The sequence below is a fragment of the Macaca mulatta genome, chromosome 7, assembly GCF_049350105.2.
Source record: "Macaca mulatta isolate MMU2019108-1 chromosome 7, T2T-MMU8v2.0, whole genome shotgun sequence".
NCBI lineage: Eukaryota > Metazoa > Chordata > Mammalia > Primates > Cercopithecidae > Macaca > Macaca mulatta.
The window spans coordinates 180,487,661-180,510,113 of record NC_133412.1 but is presented as its reverse complement, the minus strand read 5'-3'; the positions used below and the strand labels follow the sequence as shown (position 1 = coordinate 180,510,113).

At 43.3% G+C, this 22,453-nt stretch overlaps 1 gene segment (V, D, J or C); it reads left to right on the top strand.

Moving 5' to 3' along the window:
* LOC720890 (immunoglobulin heavy variable 3-48-like) overlaps positions 1–595 on the top strand; it is a 109,134-nt gene extending 108,539 nt beyond the window's left edge. Inside the window, 1 exon segment of the V gene segment in view lies at positions 50–595. Within this exon segment, the coding sequence occupies positions 50–489 (440 nt within the window).
* Positions 596–22,453: the final 21,858 nt, after the last annotated feature.

Sequence of the window (22,453 nt, the reverse complement as noted above, 5' to 3'; positions counted from 1 at the left end):
CAGTGGGTTTGTGTGGCAGTTTCTGACCAGGCTTTCTCTTTATTTGCAGGTGTCCAGTGTGAGGTGCAGCTGGTGGAGTCTGGGGGAGGCTTGGTCCAGCCTGGAGGGTCCCTGAGACTCTCCTGTGCAGCCTCTGGATTCACCTTCAGTAGTTACGACATGAGCTGGGTCCGCCAGGCTCCGGGAAAGGGGCTGGAGTGGGTCTCATATATTAGTTACACTGGTAAAACCATATACTACGCTGACTCCGTGAAGGGCCGATTCACCATCTCCAGAGACAACGCCAAGAACTCGCTGTCTCTGCAAATGAGCAGCCTGAGAGCCGAGGACACGGCCGTGTATTACTGTACTAGAGACACAGTGAGGGGAGGTCAGTGTGAGCCCAGACACAAACCTCCCTGCAGGGGTCCCCGTGACCACCAGGGGGCGCCCAGACACAAACCTCCCTGCAGGGGTCCCCGTGACCACCAGGGGGCGCCCGGACACTGAGCTCGGGGCTGTCTCCGGGGCAGGAGCCGGTGCTGCTAAGGCCTGGCTTCCTGTCATGGTCTGCGGCTGCCTCATTGTCAAATTTCCCCAGGGAACGTCTCCAGATTTACAATCTGTACTAACGGTTCATGTCTGTAAATGCAAAACGTTTTTGTCCTTTTTGTTTCTTTGTTTTTTGTAACAGGAAGACACATCCACACCTCCATAGAAACAACAGTGCCACTCTGGGTGCGGATAATCCTCCTGTGATCAGCAGGATGAAAGTCCCGAGGACTCTCAGGGGAACCTGGAGAGTGTTTTCCAGTTAGACTCAGGGCAGAGACCTCCATGGGAATCTCTGATTAGAACAGGCTTTGAGTTCTGATGGGAACCAAGAGAGACGCTCACTCAGGGTCGGGGTACTTAAAACCTGATGGTTTTCACAGTTATGCCCCCTCGTCTTGTAAAACTGTGCACATCTGACCCAGACTGATTCAGTTGACAGTGTCTCTATATATATTCTCTCTCTCTCTCTCTCTCGCACACACAAGCGCACGGGCACACACACACGTCCTAATATGAAAAGATCATATGATCAAGTAACAATATGATGGCTGCTCTGAGCCAAAAGTAGAAGGCTCAAAATAAAACCTATCTTGTCAGCATCTTGATCTTGGAGTTCACAGCACGGATAAATGAAATAAAATGAATGCTGCGTGAGTCAACAAGTATGATAGTTTGTAATGGCAGCTTAAACTGATGAAAGAAAATTTGGGGTTCAGAAGTGGAATTCTGATGTTACAATTATTTAAACATTGTCAAAGTAGCTTGGAATTGGGTTGTGTGTAAAATGATGGATACCATTGACATACATGAAGAAATTTTTATATTGAGGGTCATTCTGATAGACAGAAATGAGTAGAGTGGTTTTGGAAAGTGGAGGAATGGTGATCCTTATCATAAATTTGTTAAAAAGAACTTGGCTGGACTGTGTTATAAAATTTAGTGGATGATAACTTGTGACTAGTGAGAACTTGTGAGTAGCTGAGAATAATTCTAAGTAAAGTGTTGAAGGTATTTTGCTTGGTTTCTCCTGAGTGCTTATAATAAGTGAGGTAGATAAATTAAAATCAGAAAAACTATAAACTAAAAAGAACACAAAAGCTGAAGGCTTAGAAAATTCCCAACCTATCCATATTGCAAAAATCAGAAAGTGTATTCTACAAAGAACACTGAGTATATGGCTCAAATATCACTCAGTAAGAAGCCTAAGATACTCTATGAAAAAAACATTTCCAGTTTTAAAGAATGAGAATTGACCCAAGTAAATTTGAAGAATACTGTTAGATTTTTCAGATTTAATGATCTGGAATAATAGAGCTATTTGGCTGCAAATGTACATGATTCTTCTTGAAGGGAGAAAAATAAGCTTTAAATTTATTTAGAAACCATCAGACCACTGCCTTTATTTTAACAGACTAGAAAACCTGTTTCTAAAATCTTGAGGAAGAAACCACCCAACAGAGGCTTGGGTTGGGAGCACCCAGCAAGCCCTGTGTGTAGGGCTGCATGAGGCCTTTGACATGGGAGCTTGGCCTAGCAGTGCCTCAGGAGCGGTGCGTCTGCCTGCAGCCTTGGAGCTGATTCTGCTGCCCCAGTAAGCGGAGAAGGAAAAAGATTTTTCTGGAGAAGGTTACACTGGGGGCTTAAAGCATATGGCAATTTGTTTTGCTATGCATTGTATTTGCTGGAGACATACCACCCATTTTGCCCCCTATTTTTTTTCCTTTGGCAATGAAACTGTCTATTCTATGCTTAATTCTACAGGACACAGCAGAGGCTGTATCCTGTGTGACAAGATTCAGCATGAAAGGCTCCTATTACCTGAGCCGGATGCATCACTGATCTGCGGCCATCAGTTTCTTAGGTTCATATCACTTTAAGGGACCAAGTACAAATGTCTATGGCGTATGTCATTCTTAAACTGCAGAAATGGTGTCGAGGAAGAAGGTGAAGATGAGAGAGCAGGAGGAATTACGAAAATCCAGATAGCATCTTCTCTTCTAGAGTGGAAGGTGCACTAGTACTTTTATAAAACAATAAAATAGATGAAATGTGTCATCATCATGGAGTGTCTCACAGGGGCAGTGCACAAATAAATTTCTAAATATATCATCAGGTAGGTGTGATGGATGAGGCTTATTTCCACACAGGGAGCCCATAAATACCCAGATAAGTAAAAAATCCAACACCTGGAAAGAAAAATGCCTCATCTTGACATCACAAACCCATCTCAGTAAGTTCGAGGAGTAACGTGGAAATGAAAAGGAAAATTCAAAAACACATTTATCATGAAATTTTTAGCACATGTTTGAACATTAAAACAGAATTGTCCACAATTTTAGGAAAACCACCCCATGACACTGAATCACTACAGTCATCGAAACACCACTGAGTCAACGGAGTTCTAACTGTGAGCAGGTCAGTACTGGGGCCTCGGGAGAATCAAGGCTCTCGGGTACATTTTACAGAACCCAGAATTGAGCCACACGATCTATAGCCAAAAGATCTTTGACAAACTTCACAAAAAAATTAACAAAAATATACACCAGAAAAGGATATCCCATTCAATAAATGGTGCCGGGGAAATTGGAAACCAACATGCAGAAGAACAAAACTAGACCCCTACCCTCAACACACACACACTCAACACAAAATGAATTAAAGACTCAAACTATAAATGTACTCAAACTATACAAACTATATAGACCTCAAACTATAAATGTACTCAAATAAAATACCAGGACAACTCGTCTGGGCATTGACCTAGGTAAAGAATTTATGACTAACACCACAAAAGCACATCCAAGAAAAAAATAGACAAATGAGAATTAAACTAAAGAGATATTTCACAGCAACAGAGTGAACAGGCAAGTTGCAGAATGACAGAAAATTTTTGCACACCTTGCCTGTGACAAGAAACTAATATGAAGAATTTACAAGGAATTAAGCTCTACAACAACAATGGGAAGAAGAACTAAATAACCCCATTAAAATGAGCAAAGGACATGAGTAGACATTTCCAAAGAACACATACAAATGGATAATACATATATAAACAATGCTCAACATCACTAACCATCAGGGAAATGCAAATTAAAACCACAATAAGATATTATCTTACAAAAGCCACAGTGACTATTACTAAAATCTCAAAAGTATCAGATGTTGGTGAGGATGGCAAGTAACAGGAACTCATCAACACTGTAGATGAGAATGTGGACGAGGACAACCTCTATGGAAAATGGTACGGAGTCTTCCCAAAAAACTGTAAATAGAACTGCCATTTGATCCAGCAATCCTGCTATAGGGTAACTACCCAAAGGAAGATAAATCACTATTTCAAAAAGATATCCATGCTTCTATGTTTACCACAAAACTATTCTTAATAGCACACATGTCAACCCGAGTGTCCACCAACAGATGATTTTATAAAAGAACATAGCACACAAGCCCAATTCAATACTAGTCAACCATGATAAGAAATGAAACTGTCTTTGCAGCAAGAAGCCTAGAACTGGGGACAATGTAATTAGTGAACTAACTCACAAACAGAAAGTCTCATGTCACACGTTATTACTTATAAGTGGGAGGTAACAGTGTGTCCACAAGGATATGGAGAGAGAAATGATGGACACTGAAGGCTTAGAAGGATGGGAGGTGGAAGGTGGGAGCATGAGGAGTCATTACCTAGTGGGTACAATGTACATTATTTGGGTGATAGTACACTAAAAGCTGAGACCATTGTGGAATATATTCATGTGCAAAAGTTGCACTCATCGCCCTTAAATTTATACAAGTAAATGTACAAACAAAAAATTAAAAATATAAAATAATTAACAGTTGACCAATGATCTTAAAATTAAAATTTAGACTGAGCATGGCGGCTCACGCTTGTAATCCCACCGCTTTGGTAGGTCAAAGCAGGCGGATCATGAGGTCAGGAGTTTGAGACCAGCCTGGCCAACACAGTGAAACCCCATCTACTAAAAATACAAAAATTAACCGGGCGTGGTGGCAGGCACCTGTAATCCCAGCTACTTGGGAGCCTGAGGCAGGAGAATTGCTTGAACCCAGGAGGCAGAGGTTGCAATGAGCCGAGATCGTGTCACTACACTCTAGCCTGGGCGACAGAGCAAGACTTCTTCTAAAATAAAATAAAATAAAATAAAATAAAATAAAATAAAATAAAATAAAATGTAAAAAATGATCAATAAATGAAATTACTATCAGTTGAACGTCATTAAAATTAAAGACGTTTTCTACTCAAGTAACTATAAGCACATGAATGCCAAGTTTCAGATGGGAAACTATTTGCAAATAATATAACCACCAATTTAATTATAATAAGAACTCTCAGGACTCAACTGTGAAAAAAAAGAAAAGAAAAGAAAAAGAAACAACCCATGGATAAAATAGGCAACGGTTTGTACAGAAATTTCATCAAAGACGATGTGCAGATGACACATAAGCATATAAACAGGCTCTTAACAGGACTTTCCATTAGAGAAATTCAAACCAAGCCCACAATGCGACACCACTACACACCTTTTAGAATGGCTGAAATTAAGAAGAAATACAGGTAATACCAATGCTGGTGAGCATGCCAGGTTTCTAGTGTCTACGACATTGCTAATGGGAATGCAAAATGAAAGAGCTACTCTGGAAAATCATTTTTAGTTGTTTCTACTATCAAACATGCCCTTAACACATGACCTAAATATCCCACTCTTGAATTTTTCTTCAGAGAAATACAATCTTATATTCATACAAAACCTCTATTCAAATATTCAAGATATTGTGTGTGTGTATGTGTGTGTTTGTGTGTGTGTTAGAAACTAAAAATAACATAAATGTCTCAAAATCTGAATAGATGAAAAAACTAGGAAGCAACTATAAATTTGAACACCATCAGCAAAAAAAAAGAAAAAAGAAAAATATCAAATGATCGATTCACAAACCATTATAGTTGAACTCCAGGCATTATGCTAAGTGAGAGAAGCCAGTCTCAAAGATCAAAGGGACACAGCTGTAAGCAGCACTGTCAACCCCAGGTGTCAGTGGTTTGGGCTGGGCTCTCTCTGTCTCTTTCCTGACCAGGCCCAGATGTTGAGCTCCAGCACTTGCAGATGGAAAATTCTATTATATTCAAGCATGCACTGAGGTTTGAATTGCTTCACAGACTGAACCAAACAAACATGGGCTCCATTGAAGAGTATCTGGCATTTGTTTCAACCACAAGAGAACTTTCCCCAGCTCTCCCCATCCTCGGTTCTGTCCTGCAAGCCAGCAGCCCTGCAGTGTAGCCTGGATCTCCCGCGTATCCACCAATCTCCTTCCAAGGGCCTTCCACCACAGCCTCCACTGTTTTTGAGAGCAATGGCAAGCTTTCAATTTTTCCACATTCTGTTGTTACTGAAGTTAGGATGTTTAGGAGTAATTAAGGATCATATGTTATGACTGAATTCCATTGCCCCCTCTCTCCTGGGACAGAGCTTCTCAACCAGGTTCTGCAGGTGGAGACAAAGTTGAGCTGTTTTATCCCTCAGCCTAGGAGCTGAGAGCTCAGGGGAGGGTCGAGCAGAAGCTTCCCACCTTCTCAGCAGTCTGGTTCTGGTGGGGAGAACCTCTGCCATAGGACAGAGCTAGAAACCAGGGACCCAATGTTCCCAGTGGCACTGGACCCAGGGCAGAGCCTGCATCCATGAGTGGGGCTCCATGGAAGAAGTGAGTCTCTGGCTCTCAGTAGCTCTTGTCCAGAACTGAGCCTCAGCATCACGTGCTGTGGGCAGGGTCAGAGGGCCAATGTCCTGGCCCCTGGGGAAGAGTTTCCTCTGGTGGGAGCTGGTAGACGGTGTCCTGTCTTCTTGGCTGCATCTTCTGTAGTGGAGGTTACAATACATCATGCTGAGCTTGGATGTGGAAGGAAGTAGGAGCATCTTAGATAAAATATAATGACTGACCTTACTGAGTTTTCTAGATTTTCCTGAATAAATGTTTCTTCACTTGCTTATGCTGTCAGAGAATTTCCAACCCCTGTAATTTTGCAAAATAATTTTCACTGCTCTCATGAGAGCATGGATTCATTGAGCCCCTCATGCTGTCAAAGAGAAATAGTAGAATATTTTTTTCACTTTTTAGAGAACACTCATGGGTTATAAAATAATGAGTTGACTTTTCCTCCAACACTTTACAGATACCAGCAATTTTCCTCTTGCTTGTAAGGTTTTAACCAGAAGAAAGCTGTCATCATCTTTTCTGTTCTTTCGAAAGAAATGCCCCCTCTACTCACCTCCACTTGCCTGTGTGTATTTCTATTTGTCTTTTCTTTTCATCAGCTTTAATAATATTTAGCTAAATGTGTGTGTGGGCAGAGGGGGCGGGGCGGCGGGGACAGGGATGGGTTACTCTGCTGTTCTGTGTTCTCTGAGATACACGGATTCACGGTTTACTCTGTCTCCATTTTGGGGAACACAATTAGAAAAAATATATGTGTTAATCCAGAAACAAGCCTCCCTGAAGGGGGAACAGGACCACCTGGGGGCGCTCAGGATCCACTAAGCACAAGAGCCAGCCTCAGGGCAGGTGCAGATGGGGGTTAAGGTCTGGTTTCCTATCAGCCCTGTGGCTTCCTCTCCATAAAACAGTTTCCTCTGGGGCACTTCTCTGGATTCCTCATCCTGTTCTTCCTGTGAAGTCTCTGAAGAAGAAACATTTGTCGGAACAAGAGAAAAATTTTCTCACATGCACCAAAGGCAGAGTCACCTACAGTCACTGATGCCTGTTTCTCAATGTCAATAAGTTATCAAAGCTTCTGAATTTAGTCAGCTAAATCTAGAAAAGGTGCGGTGTTTAACTCAACACTGCAGCCCAGCTCAACAGAACTCCAAGGGCCAGTGGGCAGCAGGCAGGATACAGTGCATGCCGGGCTTTGGGGCAAAGGGAGTTCACATCCAGTGCAAGAGAAGAAAGGCCCCCTTGGTGGTCACTGTCAGGGCTCCAAGCCCACAGTTCCAATTGTAGGTGATCCCATGCAAAAGAAGAGAGACCCCACCAATGATTAGTGTGGGTGTCAAGTCTGATAGTGTCACACTCACACCTCAGGTGATCATGGAAAGATTTACCAACACTGTTATTGTCTGCTGAGAGCAGCACAGGCCTCTCAAGACATTCCAAGCTGCAATTTCCTCAACGGAACAGGAAAGGAGGCTGGATCAGGGCTTTAAAATGATCTGATGGTGGGGTCGGAGGGGGTGTTTCTACTCACGAGAAGGAGCTTGTGTGATTTAAACCTCACACTGGCATCAAATAAGGGAGCTTCCATGATTTCTTACTAGATTTCCCATGTGTGGGGCAAAAGGAGGAGGAAGAATAAACCTTAATTCATCAGCAGCGAGGCACCAAAAGTAGGACCTGACACTTTGTTCTTTCTAGCAGCTTAAGAAAATGAGTGAAAAAGAGAGATGTGTCTACTATGTGTGAAAAGCAAACAGATCTAAAGAAAATAAAAGTTTTTATTACGGTAAGCACATAATAAAGAGAAAGAGAAGAGTGAATGAGAGGCAGAGGTGCTGAATCAATGTCCTGGGTGGGGCCTTTTCGTTACCCACAGTTATCAGTTTGTTCTGAAGGTCTCAGGTCAGCTTCCTGCTTCAAAATATCACAGGCCATTTTAGGGCATATAAAAATCCTTATAGGATATCCACAGTTTGTCATACTTTACTTAAGTAGTCTAATAATTAGATGAAGTTCTGAATTTAATCCTCAGTTGTGTTAAATAATAAACAATACCACCATCTACAAATTAGGAAACTGAGACTATATTTTTATCAAGGGTTACAGCCATCCCACAGGCTGGAAAGCATAGTTTGGGTAAAGATGAGAGACTGACACTCCCAAGAAGGGTTTGGGCAGAAGCTTTATGCTGAACGTGTTGGCTAAACAGACACAATCCACAGGTTACAGGAGGGGCTACTGATGTTCACGGAGGTGGTGCTGACACATGCACACTGAACAAACATGCATGCAGCATATGAGCCCTGTTCACTCACCAGTGGTGACTGAGGATTTATATTCATTACAGACAGGCCCTATGTGCAAATAGCAGAAGCAGAGACACAGAGGCACTCAGTGTGCAGCCTCTGCAAATGGCTAGAGCCAGGCCATGGTGAGTGGTCTCTCATCAGGTGAAAGTTCGTGATATTAAATGTTCAATCAAAGCTGGGATTATGGCTTGTGGAACAGGGGTCAGTTCATCAGGGGATGGGCTGCAATTATCCTCACAGTGCTTGTCTCAGTGCCCGTGCTTACTGAGCCACTAGAGAAAAGGAATATTCTATTGGCAGTTAAAACATAGTTTATCTTTTAAGTGTACGAGAGAGTGGCAAAATCCTTGCCTGGCATGGCCTTCGGTCTTGTTTATATTTTGACATCTTACTGCCACAGAGAGTCTGTTCTGTCATTCTTATGATCTCTATTTTAACATGAGGATTAGTCATTGCTGTGTCTAAACCACAAAGGGGAGTAGGTATAATGAGGCGTGTGTGATCTCTTGTTTTGTCATGACTGGAAACAGTGTTTAGATTTTTGGGGGTTCCCTAGGCCAAGAGATAGACTATTTAATGAGTCGGGGGTATAAGGGATTTATTTTTAGTTTCCAGTTTATAAATATGAACCCAACTATTGACATTCTGCAATTTCACTGCTGTGTTGTGGTTAAAAGTACCTGGTGAAATTCACTCCAAAGTGGTTCAAGAGCAATATCCTACCCTGATGTTTCTTACAATAGATACAATTCCCTGGTTTAATGTTATTAAAGGCTATTGAAAAGATGTAGGGAAATGATGGTTTAATCTGTTGATGAATGGAGTGGGTAAAATGCAGTCATCACTTTCAATACTTTGTCATGCATTCATGTAACAGAACAGAGGTGAGCACTGGGGTAAATCTCTGAATGTATGGGCCTTCCAGCTACCAAATCATAGGCTAATAACTGATGTCTCCCTGAGGGGGTTAACTATAAGGCTGTCTTGCTAGGGAGAGAAACTTTGGCCAAGGAAGTTCAAGATTTTCTTAAGGTTTTCACAATTTTAGTTTAAGGATGACAATTTTCTTCAACATTTTCAGGAGATTGTGGAGGGGACGGATGCTGTGTTGTATACATAATTCTAATGCCTTCCATATTCAGATAATATTATAAACTCCTGACTGATAAGACTGCTTGCTTGGTGTGATAACCCACTACAATATGTATACTTTTAGATGTTATGCCATGTCATTTTTCCTTTGGTTTTTACTTTCTAAGTTACATTAGTCAGGTCTCTAAAATGTAGGAGTGCATCTAAAATTTGTTATTTTGTTGTGCATTTTTACATGTTCCAGAAGATGTGAGGAATTTCTTTGTGTGAACAGCATCCCACATCCCAAAGTCAGGCACTCCTCTGGAACATGGCTTTAATGCTTGTCTCTGGCTTGTTGGCGAGCTATGTTGGTGGCAATAACTTCTGCCTTCCGGACTGACTTTACATCAGGTAGAAGAACAAATTGTGAATGCAAGTTTGCACTACCCAATTAAATGCATAACCTCCAGTTTCGTTACTGATGTATGATGCATCAGAGATGGTATTAGATCAAGGATTTCAATAGGAATCTAATCTAAAAGATGTAAACAAATTTTCCTAATTTAGATAATATTCAGATATGTTATTTTTATTGTAATGTCTCTATATGATTATGTGTGGCTATTTGGACCAAGAGTAAAGGAAAATAATTTTAACTGAATAAAAATGAGAGAAAGCACAACCTAATGAAATGGAAGCAAGGACAGGAGTGTCTCCAGGCTTTTGTATTTCAAGAGTTCGTGTACCCGGGGATTTCTTTTCTTAATTTTACACAGAGCAACACCCAAAATGTTCATTTTCTCTCCCATTGACTCTTATCATCTGTTTCTATGTCAGTTAGCTTCAGATTTTTGACCCCAGCTGTATCCAAGTAGCTGCAAATAAGCATGATTTCATTCTTTTTTTATAGCTGCATAGTATTCCCCTGTGTATACGAACCATGTTTTCTTTACCCAGTCTATAACTGATGGACATTTAGGTTGATTCAATGTCTATGGTACTGTGATTTGCACAGTGATACACACGTGAGTGGATGTGTTTTTCTGTTACAATGATTTGTTTTCTTTTGGGTATATACCCAGTAATGAGATTGCTGAGGGGAATGGCAGCTCTGTTTTAAGTTGAGAAATCTCTAGATTGATTTCCACAGTGCCTGGGCCCAGTTACATTTTCACCAAAAGTATGTAAGTGGCGCTTTTCTCTATAGCCTTGCCTGCATCTGTTAATTTTTTACCTTTTATTGATAGTAGTTGTGACATGGGTTAGATAGGATTTCATTTGGTTTTGATTTGCACGTATCTGATGATTGAGGATGCTGAACATTTTTTGTATGTTAGTTGGCCACTTCTATGTCTGCATTTGAGAAGTTTATGAGCACGTCCCTTTCCCATTTGAAATGTGGTTATTTGGGTTATGCTGCTGATTTAAGTTCCTTGTAGATTACTGCCTTGAACACACTGAGAAAACAAGTATTCAAAACTAAAGAGAAAAAACATAATCAGGTAAAGACATACTCAATTTGGAATGGCCGTGGGTTGCCAGTTGGTATTGAAATGGGACAGCAACCTTGGAAAATGGTCTTCACAGAAAACCTTATACACAAATGTACCTGGTGTCACCATTCACAGTAGTCAAATGGAAAATACAACTCAAGTGCCCATCAGCTACCTCAGGGGTGACAACGCTGTAGTGTGTCTGTGTGTCTGTAACCCACAGGGATGAAGATGCTGTGGTGTGTCTGTGTGTCTGTAACCCACAGGGATGCAGGCACTGTGGTGTGTCTGTATGTCTCTAACCCAGCTTTACAGAGGAGTGAAGCACTGACATAGGCTGAAACTTGGATGAGCCTTGAAAACATTGGGTGAATGAACCGAGGTAGACACGGAAGTCCACATCCTGAAATGTCCCATTGACATGAAGCCTGCAGAGGAGGAAAATCTCAGATCACTGGCGTGAACCCGGGAGGCGGAGCTTGCAGTGAGCCGAGATCGCGCCACTGCACTCCAGCCTGGGCGACAGAGCGAGACTCTGTCTCAAAAAAAAAAAAAAAAAAAAAAAAAAAAAAAAAAATCTCAGATCACAGGAGGTCAGGGGAAGGGAAACGGAGAGTGACCACTTAATGGAGGTGAGCTTTCCTTTTCTGTGATGAAAATGTTCCCAAACCAAATAGTGGAAGTGGTTGCACAGCATGGTGAATGGGTAAATCATCACTGACCCACACGTTTACTGAGGGCTAAAATGGTACATTTTATGTTATGTGTATCTCAACACAATAAAAATGAGTGCCACGTTTTGTTTAGTGTATCAACGACAATAACAGTTCAGTTTATATGGTGGATTCCTCATCACAACCAGTGCTTCCTGCTGGATCTGGATCCATCAGCCCCCAGTGGAGGGACAGGAGTGGGTCAGGTGCACAGGTCATGAAGGGAGGACAAATTCCAACCCACTCCTCAAGAGTCCAGTCACCACCTCCAGATCTATGTCCAAAAACAGTTCTTCCTATGGCTGAGCTATGGGAGCAACAAGCACACAACCATGTTTGTTGTTGTTGTTGTTTTGTTTTGTTTTGTTTTTAGACAGAGTCTCACTGTGTCACCCAGGCTGGAGTTCAGTGGTGCAATCTCCACTCACTGCAACCTCTACCTCCTGAGTTCAAGTGATTCTCCTGCCTCAGCCTCCCAAGTAGCTGGAACTACAGTTGCTCACCACCACGCCCAGCTAATATTTGTATTTTTAGTAGAGACGGAGTTTCACTATGTTGGCCAGGCTGTTCTTGAGATCCTGACCTCGTGATCCACCTGCCTTGGCCTCCCAAAGTGCTGGGATTACAGGCATGAGCCACTGCTCTCGGCCACAACCACGTATTTTTAAGCAAAAGACACAATGAGGGGACATCAGTGTGAGCCCAGACACAAACCTCCCTGTGAAGTTCACAGGACAGCAGGGGGTGCTGAGGACAGAGGCGGGCATTCAGGAAACCCAAGGGGCACTTGGCACTGCATGGGGGCTCAGGACCACTGTAGGGCTCAGTGGTCAGGCAGGCTCAAGGCTCAGTATCAGGGCAGGTGCAGCAGGCGGGGAAAGGCCCTGGAGAGGGGGTTTAGTGTCACCTTCTCATTGCGCCACTGGACGCCCTCCACTACATCTATTCTAATGTGTATGAGTGTTTATGAGTTTAGAAAATAACATTAATGTTATAAATCTATAGCCATATGTGGGCGCATCAAGTTACCCTCTTCAACCTATGTGGACCCTGTTCGTTAGGAATAAGTCCCTGCATTTGAGGACCTCACAAATTAATAATTATGTAGAATTTCTTTTTCAGTCTCATTTCTTCCCTCTTTCTTTCTCTCACACACACTGACAAACATGCTGGGTGCTATAACTTTAATTACCTGATGTACTAAAAAGAGTGATTCATTTGCAACTTGACCAGTTTAGCTGTTGTTCATGTTGTTGTAAGATTAAGAACATGTTTCTCAGCTGTGTACTCCTCTAAGCAGAGCAGCAGCTTTATTTGAAATACACACAAACTGAAACCAATCCAAATATTAATCCACACCTTTATCAGCATTTATTGGCACAGTAGCCACTACTGCAGTCAGTTAATGTTGGATACGCTCCACAGCGTGGTTCAATGCACATGTACTTACGATGAATATCACGAGCCAAAGCACATACATACGATTCCATTTTACAAACTGTACAAAGTGAATACTCATTGCAAGTCATGTAAAAATGATTCCCCAACTGACTTCTACCTGGTAAGAGGAGGGACGGTGTAGGAAGGTGAAACTGCAGGAGAAAGAGAAAATTGTGAGATGGATTGATTTGTTTTCTCTGTGAATGGTGATTATGTCAATATTTTTCAAAAGGTGAACATATTGTGTGAAGATTATTTGTCAATATTACCGCATTAAAACTATTCCAAATAAAAGTGTATAATTTGGTTAAAAAAAAAAAAAAGATGAAGAGAGAAATAAAAATAATACCAGAAAAGTCATGAACTGCTGAATCAACACGTGAGTTAACCCTCAGTTTTTCTATATTACTTAGAAAAACACTAAGATACAGCCAAATAATATCATGATATCATTGTAAGAAGAGGAATTTGTAAACCTCACTCGGAATTTCTAGCTCTGTCCTAGAGTTAATTTAGGGAGCAGTCGGATCCAGCCATAAGAAACATAGGCCAGACAGCGAGACTGGCTCTTACCAGATGTGAGCTCTTAGACATATTCCATGGCCCCTGTGGGATTGGGGGTTTACATTTACATCTGTAAATGAAGGAAACATTGACTCCCACAGAACACACTTCATGTGCATCTCTAAGTAGAAACGCTAATGAGAATTAATTATTTACGAAGCATAGTCACTCACATCCATGCTGGGACACAGCCTACCCTGAGGCATCCCTTCCAGAACTCGCTATATGGTAGGAGATATGCAAATAGGTCCCTCCCTCTGCTGATGAAAACCAGCCCAGCCCTGACCCTGCAGCTCTGAGAGAGAAGCCCAGCCCTGAGATTTCCAGGTGTTTCCTTTCGGTGAACAGCACTGAACACAGAGGACTCACCCTAGAGTTTGGGCTGAGCTGGGTTTTCCTTGTTGCTATTTTAAAAGGTGATTTATGGAGAACTAGAGAAATTGAGTGTGAGTGACCATGAGTGAGAGAAACAGTGGCTATGGGTGGCAGTTTCTGACCAGGGTGTCTCTGTGTTTGCAGGTGTCCAGTGTGACGTGCAGCTGGTGGAGTCTGGGGGAGGCGTGGTCCAGCCTGGCGGGTCCCTGAGACTCTCCTGTGCAGCCTCTGGATTCACGTTTGATGATTATGCCATGAGCTGGGTCCGCCAGGCTCCAGGGAAGGGTCTGGAGTGGGTATCTCGGATTAGTTGGGATGGTGGTAGCACATATTACGCAGACTCCGTGAAGGGCCGATTCACCATCTCCAGAGACAACGCCAAGAACTCCCTGTTTCTGCAAATGGACAGGCTGAGAGCTGAGGACACGGCCGTGTATTACTGTACTAGAGACACAGTGAGGGGAAGTCAGTGAGAGCCCAGACACAAACCTCCCTGCAGGAAGACAGGGGTGTGGGCTGCAGAGGGCTCTCAGGATACATTAAGAACACAGTTAACTCAGGGACCAGGTGCCCAGGGAGGTTAAGGGCTGGTTTCCTCTCAGAGACTTAGTTGTTTCTCCATCTAGCAGTTTCCCCAGAACCCTGTCTAGATTTGTGATGTGGAGCTGCTCAAACTACCTGTGTCACTTTCCTCACCTGTGACTTTGAGGAAGCTTAGCGTGGACCCTCAGTGTGTGGAGAGATCTTGGTGACAGCAGTTGTGTCTTCTGTCTAGGCGTGTCTAGGGCCGTCCATCAGGAATGACAGACTGGAGTTCTTGGAAAGAGCTGCACCTGCCATCCATCAGGGAATTGTGTTGTCTTCTGTTCTGCTAGAATTAAATCAGGCACACCCAGGTTAACTAGTGCTATCTTCCTAGCTTGAGAAAATTGATGGCAGGCTTCGATAACACCTATATTAAACCATCAGAGCAACACCTAGATTAGTGTATGATTTAATAATTGAGACTATGTTCTAACCAAGGAGACACGTAAAACTGGTGATTGCCGTGGTCAGTTCATGTCATATACTTGTCAGTAGAATCTGGCTGGTGTTATAAACAGGTTTACCAACACATGTGTGTTAGTGTTGGTCTTCAGAGAAGCACATTCTGTGACTGGATTAAGTTTGTGTACAGTGTCCTAAGGAACCCGTCCACGCTTTTGAGAGGAAATGCAGAGGGAGTGGAAGGAGGCTGGGGAAGCTGAAGGCATGGGAGGGAAGTCAGTCCCTGAGTGAAGGAGAGAGGGAGGAGGACTGGGAGGAACTTTCTTAAACTTCTGTGCTGTTCTAGAAGGTCCAGCAAGGGCCCTGAGTCAGAGTCGTGTCAAAGTTTCCCATCGGGGACCCAGTGACTCCCAGCAGGGGCTCTGCTCAGATCAGTGCAGAGCTCGTTCTTCTCCTGAGAGTGGAGCACAGGACGTGGCTCCAGCACCAGCCATGGCATGGAAGACAGAGTGTCCTGGGCACCTGGGTCAGGTGTATTGTGCTCCCTGAAGGTGGAGGCAGGGAGGTGCTGACTCAGGGCCCACACTGTGTGGGTTCTATACAGAACACAGGCTTTTAATTCATTTCTGTGGATGACATAGAAACAAACATGCAGTCTGTAAACAATGGTGATTTCTACATTTACCTCGAGTGCTTTGATTCTGCAGAATGTCCTGGCATGGAGTTGCCTATCTCATGTGGAAGTGTAACATAGGTTGAGGACGTGTGTTCCCCACTTTCCTTGTTTTCTTTCATGTACAGAGATCCTGAGTAGCAAACAGCTGGCCCTCCTTCCACCCTGTTCCTCCTCTCCCCACAGGAAGAGCAGATAATTACCTGAGGCTGACTCTGAGGTGGGATCTGTCCTGTGCACCTCAGAGCCTGCAGAGACCCCCGGTTGCAGATTCATGGAGTCAGGTGTTTGTGCGTGTGGGAACCTCGAGCTGTGCTGAACTCAGTGAACTCAGTGAACACGGCCGAGAACTAACTGTGGGGTTCAGAATTAGGAGACCCGCTGATCTATCACATCTCAGCTCATTCTGCCACTTACCATCTTCAGAAATTCAGAATATGGTTCAATTTACATTTTTGTGATGCATTGTTCTCATTTCATTTAGTTGTGAGCTTGGTCAGCAGAAAGTGACACCATTTATGTGTCCCAACCTGATAAAGCTTATTTGCTTCACGAGAAGTTAGGAGGCTCCTGAATCTTATCCTAAGCCTCTCTCTCTGCACTGTCTTGTAAAATTCGGTTTTACCTGGAATTCTGGAGTGTTGATTTAGCCAGGTTTCCCCATACCGAGTGTCTGATTTTCCTGTATATCTTACCAGGTTCCTTGTCCTTCACCATAACCTGGGTGACATCTGATCACCCTGGTCTAACTTCAACAAAAATCCTGGCAGGCTGCCTTAAGCAGGATTTCCCTCAGTCCTGATGTTTCTTCTTGGTGATTTTCCATCCTTTGCCCCAACCTTGCTGCATGCCTATAAATCCCCACGTTCTCATTCTGTATTTGGAGTTCTGCTGAATCTCCCTCCCCACTGCAAAAATCCCATTGCCCTGGTCCCTACACCTGTCATGAGGGCCCTGGATAAAGTCTTCCTTACTGTGCTGGAACAAGTGTCTTTGTATACGTATTTTTTCTTTAACAAATCAACCTTTAGTATTTCCTAATTGATCAGTAACCTCAAACATTGAATGAAAGTGAGGATCTCCGTCTTACTATAATGGGTGTTTTGTGAATTTCAGCGTCCATGTGTGGTGTCCAGAAGTCCTGAGCAGCAATGCTTGTGCTTCTCTGTCCAATTCTTTGATTCTGAAACCCAGGAGTCATCCAAACATGAGTATATAGGTGATTTTTTTTCACTGTTTGGTGACTGCCTTATTTCACTTGCCCTGAAGCTTCATGAACACATTGATGAAAAGTAGATAGAGAACTTGTTTGGAAACGCAAGATGTACAGTAGACTCCACCACCTACACGTGTCTGGAGGTCTTGTTAGTGTTCCAAGAACCAGATGCTTTTCCCACCATAGGACAAAGATGAGAATTTCCATGCTGTGAGGATGGAGGACAGGCAGGGCAGTGTGAGGACAAAAGGGGCTGTGGTTACGTCCAGGGTGTTCTCTCCTAGCAACGCCTCCAGCTCTTTCCCCACTCTGGTATTTGTCAGATGGGAAACATACCTCCAATTTATCTTTGACATATTGATGGAAGTCCAGGCAAGAGGCATCTGAAAGCTTATTGCTGAACCTGCTTCTGTAAGGAATGCCCATATCCCTTGCTCTCTTTCCTCATTCTTAACCCCACTGGCTCCCTTCCCCTCCTGCACACATCCACTGATGTTTATGGCCACTTCCCCACACTCTTCACTGTGGCACCATTTTCTTGGGCTCCTGGGAAACCCAACAGCTTTGGTTAAACTCACAGCTATGGTACACCCATAGGCCCCTCCAGAGGCTCTCAGTTTCCCTCCTACAGTCTCTCCGGCTGCTCCTTGGGGTCCTAACCTGGCCATCTCTACCCTCTCTGCTGAGTCTGGCCTTTCATTGAACGTCCCTGCTGCCCTCTGATCGAGATGTGTATACAGTAGAGGGTTAACTCAGCAGGCCTGGATTGTTTAAACCCTGCACATTCCTAAAAAAAAATTGTTCATGTAGGGCTCTCAGTTACCTCCTGGATGAGAGCTCTGAGTCCTTAAAATGTTATGCCAGACCACAGTGTCTGTGGATGTCTGCAACCTTGGAACATGCGGTATAAGTTTAATCACAGTGCTTTGTAGTGAGTGCCTGCTACTTTTTTTTTTCCTGAGGATGGCTGTTGTCTGAGTATTGTGGTCAGTTACCCAGGTGTTCCATAGTCTATGGTTCATTCCCAAAACACAGCCCTGGACAACAAAGCTCAGGGGCCCTCTCCTGGGGGTCGACACTTCACACAAGCCATCTTACCTCATACCTGGAGAATTACACATGTGTGGGAGGCTGCATTTGGGAGGACCCCTGAGCGCTTGTGCCTGGATTCTCCAGGGCTTCACCCCTTGTGCCTTTTTCCCCATGTATTTTGAATTGTATTATTTTGCTGTAATAAAGTGTTCCTGTGAACATAGCAGTTCTCATGAGTCCTGTGTTTTTACTGACTTTGGAGCCTGAGGGTGGCAGATGCAACTGTGTCCAGAGTTCATTCTTCCAGTGAGTTCGTGCTCTCACTGACTTCAGGAATGGAGCCCCAGACCTTCGCAGTGAATGTTACAGCTCTTAAAGACGTCACGGACCCAGAGATTGAGCAGTAGCAAGATTTATTGCGAAGAGAGACAGAACAAAGCTCCCACAGAATGGAATGGGACCCGAGCGGGTTGCCGCTGCTGGCTGGGGTGGCCAGCTTTTATCTCCTTATTTGTCCCCGCCTGTGTCCTGCTGATGGGTCCATTGTACAGAGCCCTGACTGGTGTGTTTTACAAACCTCTAACTACAGAGCGCTGACTGGTGCATTTTACAAACCTCTAAGTACAGAGCCCTGACTGGTGCGTTTTACAAACCTCTAACTACAGAGCCCTGAGTGGTGCATTTTACAAACCTCTAACTACAGAGCCCTGAGTGGTGCATTTTACAAACCTCTAACTACAGAGCCCTGAGTGGTGCGTTTTACAAACCTCTAACTACAGAGCCCTGAGTGGTGCGTTTTACAAACCTCTAACTACAGAGCCCTGACTGGTGCGTTTTACAAACCTCTAACTACAGAGCCCTGACTGGTGCGTTTTACAAACCTCTAACTACAGAGCACTGACTGGTGCGTTTTACAAACCTCTAACTACAGAGCGCTGACTGGTGCGTTTTACAAACCTCTAACTACAGAGCCCTGAGTGGTGCGTTTTACAAACCTCTAACTACAGAGCCCTGACTGGTGCGTTTTACAAACCTCTAACTACAGAGCCCTGACTGGTGCATTTTACAAACCTCTAACTACAGAGCACTGACTGGTGCGTTTTACAAACCTCTAACTACAGAGCGCTGATTGGTGCGTTTTACAAACCTCTTATAAGACAGAAAAATTCTCCAAGTCCCCACTCGACCCAGGAGTGTAAAAGCTTCATGATTCATGGCAGTGAAGAGGTGCATAGTTCTCCTTTCTCATCTGTGAGGAGGTCTTCCTTTCCCTGAGTTAAGGTGAACATCATTGAGAAATTCATGGGCTTTTTCCTAATTCTCCTTAGTTCTTCCAGAACACAGGTCAGCAAATGCTTGCGACTCCAGTCCCCATGATCTGAGTCGAGGTCCCAGTGGGGATCCATACTGGGGACGGCTTGCTGACTGGCAGGCAATTTGTCCCTTTCTTCGGCTGGCATCCTATCATTTACTCAACTAAGATACCAGGTATCTCCAAACTCTCGGGCTGCAGCTAAAGCCACGTTCTTTTCATTAAAGGCCAGAGTTTGATGTAACAATAGCCTGACATCTCTCCAAGTCAGGTCGATGGTTTGCCCTAGACCCTGTAGGACATCTATATACCTATCAGGATCATCTGAAAACTTCCCCAGGTCTACCGTCATCTGCTTTAAATCAGAGATGGAGAAGGGGACATGCAATCACTCTCCTGGATGTTCACTTACTTCTCACAAATAGAAATTGCATATGTAGGCTATTTTTTGTCATTTTATGTTTCCTTATGTATTGATTGAGCCACCTGTTTGGGAGTATGAATTATACTTATAAAGCTTTTTAAAATTATTTTATTTTATTTATTTATTTTTGTATTTTATTTTATTTTTTTAAGATAGAGTTTCGCTCTTGTTGCCAAGGCTGGAGTGCAATGGCTGGATCTCAGCTCACTGCAACCTCTGCCTCTTGGGTTCAAGCGAGTCTCCTGCCTCAGGCTCCTGAGTAGCTGGGATTACAGGTGTGCACCACCATGCCCAGCTAATTTTGTATTTTTGGTAGAGACATGATTTCTCCATGTTGGTCATGCTGGTCTGGAACTCCTGACCTCAGATGATCTGCCTGCCTCGGCCTCCCAAAGTGCTGGGATTACAGGCGTGAGCCACCGCGCCCAGCCGAATAATCATTTCTAATTTCCATTTACCTCCAGACATCTGCTTTGGTTCACCTGCTGTCTCAGACTGGCTAATTCTGTTGCCAACCAGGTTATAAGATTTTGCCATTCCACACCTGAATACTTATGCTTCCAAACAATGCTTTATCCATGTGTCATTGAGTCAGATTCTTTCTAGGAACTCCTTCTCCTGATACAACAGCATTGAGAGGTTTTGAGAGGTGAAGTCAGCTGGACTTCCTGGGTCATGGCAATAGAGTCACAAACAGAATGCTTTGCAGAAGAAGTAAGTTCATCATTAGAAGAAAGCTGCCTGCCCCCAGGAATCAGTCTCTTTAACTAAAGTACCTTGAAACACGGTGTCCTGAGACCTTGTGAAAATTCATTTCCTGAAGTAAAGACACAGGAAATCTGTTCTTAAATCATTGGAAGAAACCATATCAAAAATTTTATCAACACTGCAGTCAAATTCCAGTAACTCAGTCTTTAGGTTTATGTTTCACAACTCAAGAAGCAATAAAGAAATCTACATAATTGGAAGGCTGTTCCAACAGAGGGAATTTTGATCTATTTAATTAATAGACCAGTATTCACTCAAAGACACACTCCTGTGAGATCTCCAACTTAAACAGATCTCTGTCACCTGAAGAAGTTTTCTCAACAGATTCTTTTCCTCTAGACATTCACAAATGCAAAAATACATTTTGTATATTTGTGCATGAGTGATCTATAGAAGTCCTTGTCTTGTTAACGAAAGTTCATGTGTGTTGTTTGGTGTTTAGATATACATTCGCTTTGCATGGGCATTCTGATGTGTCTTTGCTGTGCTGTTGTGCATGTATGTGTGTTTGTATGACCATGAAGCTTTCAAATACATCATTAAATTTAATTAACATTTACTACGTGCTTCCCTCTTTTAGGGGACAAAGTAACTTTTTTAGGGCAATCGCTGGGAAAATGTATGGTTGGATCCTCCATACAGAGTGCCTACCAGGACATTGCCGAGTGGAGCTATGGAAGGGGGCTTCTAACCTCCAGACCCCAGAATGGCAGATCCAGAGGCTGCTTGTACCTTGAGCCTGGAAAAGTCACAGGCACCCAACTCCAACCCATGAGAGCAGCCTTATGGGCAGCATTAGGGAAGCCACAAAGGTAGGGCTGCCCAAGGCCTTGGGCACACGCCCTTGCACCAGGACACTAGACATGAAGTCATGATTGTTTTAGAACATTAAGACTCAATGACTGTCCCACTAGCTTTCAGCCTTCCATGAAACCTTTTACCCAATTTTTGGGCCAATTTCTCTTTTGAGCACAGGACTGTTCACCCAGTTTCTGATGCATCATTTTATTTTGGATGTAAATGACTTGTTTTTAATTTTACAGTCTCATAGGTGAAAGGAACTTTGCCTTGAGTGTCAGATGAGACTTTGAACTTTGGATTTTGAGTTAATGCCAGAATGAGTTCAGCTTTTCAGGACGATTGGGGAAGTATTGTTGTATATTGCCTTGTAAGCAAGACATAAAGGGTAGAATGATGTGGACTGGATTTGTGTTTTCTCCAAATCTTATGTTGAACTGTGATCCCCAATGTTGGAGGTGAAGTCTGCTGGGAGGTATGGTATTAAGGGCAGAGTGCTCATGAATTACTTAGTGCTATCCCTTGGTGATGAGTGAGCTATACTGAGTTCACATGAGAGCTGATTGTTTGAAAGAGCCTCGTACCACCTCCTTTTCTTCTCTTCCCCCCTATTGCCATGTGACACTACTGCTCCCCTTTACCTGCTGTCTTGACTGTAAGCTTTCTGAGGCCCTCAGCAAAAACAGATACCAGCACCACTGTACAGCCTGCACAACCGTGAGCGATATAAAAACTATGTCATTCACAAATTTCCCAGCCTCAGGTATTTCTTTACAATTCAATAATGGACTTACAGAGAAGGTATTTAATTGTGCAGCATATTAGGGGAGTGTAATCATTAAGATGGAATTATTGCCTGTATAGGTAAAGACACCAGAGTCTCTCTCTCTCTCTCTCTCTCTCTCCCTCTCTTTCTCTCTCTCTCCCTCCTAACCCTTCGTTCTCTTAACACACACACAGACACAGACATACACCACACCACATGAAGATGTCATGTGACCAAATAGCAAT